The sequence below is a fragment of the Corvus brachyrhynchos genome, unplaced genomic scaffold, assembly GCF_000691975.1.
Source record: "Corvus brachyrhynchos isolate BGI_N302 unplaced genomic scaffold, ASM69197v1 scaffold65, whole genome shotgun sequence".
Lineage (NCBI taxonomy): Eukaryota > Metazoa > Chordata > Aves > Passeriformes > Corvidae > Corvus > Corvus brachyrhynchos.
In genome coordinates, this window is record NW_008238365.1 from 3,312,991 (window position 1) to 3,319,136 (window position 6,146).

General features: G+C 53.7%; 1 protein-coding gene across 1 annotated transcript; it reads left to right on the plus strand.

Moving 5' to 3' along the window:
- Positions 1–43: 43 nt before the first annotated feature.
- Positions 44–6,044, plus strand: TEKT2 (tektin 2). The gene is made up of 9 exons (XM_008635113.2): positions 44–1,092; positions 1,490–1,615; positions 2,259–2,464; positions 2,946–3,089; positions 3,585–3,699; positions 4,026–4,133; positions 4,512–4,655; positions 4,860–4,939; positions 5,619–6,044. The coding sequence occupies exons 1-9, from the start codon at positions 886–888 to the stop codon at positions 5,818–5,820; spliced, it is 1,332 nt and encodes a 443-aa protein (XP_008633335.2). The 5' UTR covers positions 44–885; the 3' UTR covers positions 5,821–6,044.
- Positions 6,045–6,146: the final 102 nt, after the last annotated feature.

The window sequence follows — 6,146 nt, forward strand, 5'->3', positions numbered from 1 at the left end:
GGGGGGGAGGGGGGGGGGGAAATCTGCTGGTAACGGTGAGGGGAGAGAGCGGCCCCGGCCTGGCCCGGCCCTGAGGCGGGACGGGAGCACGGTCGGTCCGGAGGAGCTGAGTGCCCTCACACCACCCGGGGTGAGGTCCCTTCTGAGCTAGCGGCTGAGCCCTTTCCCTCTTTCTCCCCTTTCCCTCTTTCCCCTCCACCTGTGGTCGGGCCCCTGTGCCCCGCGGCCCTTTGTGCCCTCGCTCCGGGTTTCCTTTCCTTCAGAAATTCCTGGGCTGCACATGCCGTCAGCCCTTGGTGTCGGTGGCTGTGCTCGAGGAGCCCCGGCTCAGTGCCCTGTGCCCGCGGGAGCTGGGACAGCCATGGCATATCCCACTGCCAAGGGGGTCCGTCCCAGGACTGCCCCTGACCGTGGATTTGGGAAGCTGCAGCCCCCTCGGGAGCTCCTCGGACCTTCTGGAGTGGGGTCTGCAGTTTCTGCCTGTTGTGTGGGATGTGCTGGGTAAAAAAGAAGCCTAAAAACTGCTGTTCCTGCAAAGCCTTGGAGTCTCCTGGGATCACAGCCCTGGGCTGAGCCTTCAGCGGTAGCACAACAGAATCAGTCACGTCCTCAGCCGTTTTGTCCAAGCTCAGTAAATACCATATGGGAGCTGGTGCTGTGAGCAGCTCCTTGTCCCTGCAAACAGCTCCATTCCTAGGGAGGGACAGGTGGACAGGGTTTTCCCCCTGGCCCAGGGCAGAGGATGGCTCCCATCACCTGCCCTTGTGCTTCCCCATTTTAAAGACGTGTCTGCATTAGGCCAGGTGCCGAGTTGCAGCTTGGTGCTGCTTTTCTCTTGAAGAGCTCAGTAGTTTTTGGCTGCAGCTCCATTCCGGGTGTATTTCCATGAATAAACACATAAATCTTCCGCTCCCTTTCAGTCACCTGTTCGGCAAGATGGCCTCGCTGAGTGTAAAGCCAGGCCAGCGCTTCACCATGCCGGACTGGCAGAACAACTCCCTCCTCATCTCGGCCGACGCTGAACAGCAGCGTTATAATTCCCATCATATCCGGCAGGAAGGACGAGCTCTCCGCAACGAAACTGGCAACCAGGTGGGCCCTCTGGCAGGGGGGCTGCTGCCGGTTTGTCAGGATATTGGGCTGAGGAGCTGGGGAGGGTGTCTAGATTTGGGTGTATGGATAAATATGGAATTGAGGGAATAAAGGGCTTTACCTGTACAGAACATGCTAAATATGGACATTTACTCCCTGTAAAACCACCTGCAATGATGTATCTGTACTGTCACGAAATCCCCCTGTGTGCTTCTCACATTCATTGCCACTCGTGTTGTTCTCTGTGCTCTCCATTTGTGTAAATGACTGTGAGACCAAATGGCAATATGTTGTATTCCTGTGAGAGGCTCAGTCAGTCCTGAAAACAGGGAAAGGCTTCAGCAAGATTCACAACTACAATTTTAAAAAGAGTAATGGCATTTCTCTCTAATTCCAGGCAAGATGGGATGAGCACAACACCCGAACCTGCCTCAACGATCGTATCACCAGCGTGGACAGATGGAGAGAGGCCCTGGCCAGATGCCTCACAGACACAGATTTGGAAATTGATGCCTTAACCAAAGTATGTTGGGAAGGCAGATGGCTGGAAATGAACTTGCACTCTCAACATGGGATGTGAAATAATTGAGGCTTGTCTTGTGCAATGGGCAAGCCCATCTGGAGTTCAAGGGGGGCTTCTCACTAGATATATTTTTATATATTATATGTATATTTTATACTGAGATCCATACTTGATGGAATGACTTCTGGAAAACAAACCACTGTGTTCTTGGCTGAGCCAAGCTATGTCATGCAGCTGTGTATTGCATGCTCCTGTTTGGATTTCTGGGTGGATTTTGTTGTTTGGACTTTTTATAAAGCTCTGAAGGATAATAAGAAATATGTTAACACCATCCTTCAAAAATGTTTGGGTTTAAATACAGAGTAGCAGTAGGAGATCTCTGATACTGTGAGTTCTAAACCCAGAGGCTGCTGCTGCTTCTGGAGTTGTTAATGGCCAGCAAGGTGTGATTCCCAATGCAAATGGCAGGTGTAGAGGACTAAGGTGTTTGGCTCTGGCAATTTTTATTCCAGACTTAATAAAAGGTTTCAGAACTGTAAAGACAGTGTGAGTCCCTCTTAATGATGGTATGGGTGGGTTCCCCTTCCTTTCTCTCTCCCATCCCTAAAAGATCCCCTCCACACTGGTTGACTGCTTCTTTCAGGTGAAGGAGGCAGCAGAAAATGCCCTCCAGGCAAAGAACTTGTGTTTGGATGTTGCCATTGAGTGCCTGACGTTCCGTGAGAGCCGTCGTAACATCGACGTGGTGAGGGATCCTTTGGAAGAGGAGCTACTCAGAGAGGTGAAGGTGATTGAGAAAACCAAAAAAGAGCTGCAGCAGCGAGTGGACGAAGCCTTCAAACAGCTCTGGTGAGGAGTGACAGCTTTTGGCCAGTGACTCTGCTCTCCTTGCTTGGCCCCAGATACTTAATGTGCTTCTAATGCCATGCTGAGATGGGCAGGCAGGCAGGGAACCACACAGGAACCTTGGATGATTTTCATGGTCTGGGGTTTTGCAGGGGAGGGTGTGTCAAGGGAGACTTCACAAGCACCCTTTGGAAATTTTGTCCCAGATCTCTTGTGCCACCTGCCTTGGTTTAGGAATCAGTGGCCACGAGGTGCTAAAGCTCCCAGGCCCTGATACTCTGTGGGAATCTGTCGCAGCTCCGTTCTCCAGGGTGACACCAGCCAGGCAGGCAGTGCTGGGCAGGTCGGGCCCAGTTCCCAGGGAGGGTGGGAGCTCATCATTCATTTCACAAAGATGACTGACATGGCGATGAAGGCTTTGGGAATTGGGAGCTGCCCCTGCCCTGGGCCTGCTCCCTACTGACTCCAGCGTGGCTCTCCACAGCCTCTTAAAGGAAGCTCGTCAGCAGCTGAACTGTGACCACCGGCACAAGGTGGAAACATTGGAACTTGATCGGCAGTGCATGTCCTTCAACGTCACCTCTGGCAACATCTCCTTCAAGGTCAAGCCAACACGGATCCCAGACGGGTAAGGAAACAATCTGTCCCTGTGTGGCCAAAACTGCAGCGAGCCCTGGGATGCTTTTTCCTTCTATGCTCTGTCCAGGCTTGATGGGTACGGTTTTGGAGAGAGCTCAGAACAGAAGTTGGCTGTGGCATGGGGAAGCCACAGACTTTTGGGAGATAGCTAAATTGTCACCCCAAACCCAGCGGGGTCCAGGTGCCCTGCCTCCCTCTCACCTGGCTGTAGGTGACACTCAGCAGTGTGGTGTCACCTCTGGCACAGCTCAGGGGGACCTGCTGCACATTTTCACTTGCCTGCCACTCCCTTCCATGGTTTGGATGTGTCCCTGGGTGGAGCAGGTGTTGGGCCCAGTGGGGCTCAGTCTCTGAGGAGATCAGGCAAGATGTGACCTCCAGCTTTCCAGAATCATTTTGTGCTGCCATCCTGGCCTGCAGCAGGTGGTTCCTTTAAAATGTCTTGCAAACACTCAATTTATTTTCATAACTGATTTGTTCACAGAACAACTGCACTTCGTGAGTGGGAACTGAACAGCCAGTGCAACAAGGACCGTGCTGAGGCAGAAATGAGAGCCTCAGTTGATCTCCGAGGAGCAATCACACTTAGCATTGCCCAGGTAAACTGCTCCCTTGGCCAGGAATCTGTGGTGTCATTCTGGATCTGGTGTGGGAGTGTGGCAGGCACGTCTCTGGGTCTGTCTGGGGGCAGCTGCCCTCCTGGTTTAAGCAGGAGCTTGGTTATGCTGCAGAGCTTGCAGCAGTCTCAGCAGGCTGGAGGACACGTCCCTGTCCATCAATCCCTGCCTTTTGGGTATGGGGAGAGTGTGACCTGCACACATGTGGCAGCAGCCAAACCTGGCTGGTTTTGCTCCTGGGCTTGTCCCCACCTTCCAGGACACAGACACCTTGTAGCCATGTGTGACTGGAGCTGTTCTCTCCTCAGACAAACAATGAGCTGGATGCTCAGCGTATAGCTACAGAGTTTGCGCTGAGGAAGAGGATTAGAGATGTGGAAGGGGCCCTTAGTGAGCTGAGATGGCAGGAGCAGAACGTAAGTGTTGTTTCTTTGGTCATCGACTACAACCTTGGTTGTGAATGGAATCCCAAAGGCTGTTGGTTACATGGAAAGCAACTCAGCCTGAGCAAAGTTTCCACATGTTTGCTGTTCAGTGGCTCACGTGATCCCAACAGTATCCCACCTCTCACAAGTGTTTCTCTGGCGCTGCTTGGCAGCACTGCCAGGTTTGGGCCTTTTTATTTCTCCCCTTGTCTCAGCAGCACCATCCTCGTCCTTGTGGAAGCAGAGGATTCAGTCTTCAGAAGCCCTTGAGTAAAATCTACCCCCAGCACAGCAAAATTCCCGGAGACATGGGGGCTGTTTCCCTGTCGGCGTCCCTGGCTGTTGCTTATGACACATGTCTGTCCTTAGACCTTGGAAGAAATTGCTGAAATGGAGGAGGAGATCCGACAGCTGGAGGAAGATCTCCGGAAGAGAACGCTGGATCTGAAAGTGGCTCACACCCGCCTGGAGACCCGCACGTACCGGCCCCACGTTGAGCTCTGCCGGGATCAGGTACCTCACCTGGCATGGTCCCTGCAGGGAACTGACCGGGAAGGGGGCTCTGAAAAACATGGATGAATTTTGGAGCAGCTGAGCAATGGATCCTACAGTGACATATCAAAGCAAGGAAATAATGTCACAGCTGGGGGAGAGGGAAACGATGGAACTGTGGCCTTTGTCAAAGCCCTGTCAAGTGCTGTCCCCTCCTCCCTGCAGGCTCAGTACGGACTGACAGACGAAGTCCAGCAGCTGGAGGGGACAATCCGTGCGCTCCAGCGGAAGCGGACAGAGTCGCAGTGAGTGTCCTGCCCTCCAGGAACAGCAGTGCCCAGCGCTGCCCTGAGGGGATGTGGCTCTGGGTGCTCTGGGCACACCTCCAGCACCTGCCTTTTGGTGCTTGTGGTTCTTGGGCTCGCAAGGGGCAGCACTGTTTGGGCTTGGTGGGTGCGGGGTGCAGGCACAAGGGGTCTGTGCTGAGAGGGGAATGGGACTCCCACGGCCCCTGCTTGACTCTGACCTCGTCCAGGCTCTGACTGTTCCAAAAGGGACAAAAAGGAGAGTGACAAGGAAGGAACAGAAATGCTGCTGTGGCCTGGCAGCTCCCTGGGTGCACATCTCTGCTGCCCTCCCAGAGCAGTGTGTGGGCTCGCTATTCACTGCCCCAAACAATGAGTATCTGATGAGTTTGCTCTTTGTACAGGGCCAAATGCTGCCAGAAAGTGGGAAGCTGGGTGTTTCCTGTCCAGTTTAGAATCATGGAATATCTTGAGTTGGGAGAGACACACAAGAATCACTGAGACCAACTCTTGGCCCTGCACAGGACACCCCAACAATCCCACCCTGTGCTTGAGAGCGGTTTCCAAATGCTCCTTGAGCTCTGGCAGGGTTAGGGCTGCGACCGCTCCCTGGGGAGCCTGTTCCTGGGAAGCAGTGCAGCATTTGATCCCAACTCCTGTCCCTTCTGCTCATTCCCAGGGATGCCTTGGACGCTCTTTACCGACAACTTCACCGCATTCAGACCGATATTGGCTACAAAACCAATTCTCTGCAGCTGGACAACAAGTGCATGGACACCCGGAGAAAACTCGTGATCCCTGTGGAGAAGTTTGAGCCAGAAGTTGACGCTGTCAACCGCACCAGGAACCTGCCGAGGAACAGTCAGCTGGAGCTGGCTTAGCGCGCCGGGAATTGTGCAAGCGTGGGGGGAAAACTCCCGGTGATTCAGTTCTGTAGCGAGGAAAAGCGACATCTGCGTCGTGTTTGGGGAGAATGGAATCCTACTCCTAGTTTGTTTTATAACTATCTGGCCCTTGGATGATGTTTATAGCCTCCCGCGCTCCGAGGAGATTTATAAACAATAAAGGGCCTGTCCCCAGTTGTCATCCGCGGTGATTAAATCCATCTGGATTCCAGGAGGCATTAAGGGAACAGGCGGGTGTGCTGTAGGCACCTCGGTCCTCCGGGCCGCCAGGGGGCAGTGTGCGCGGGCGCTGCCGCGCACAC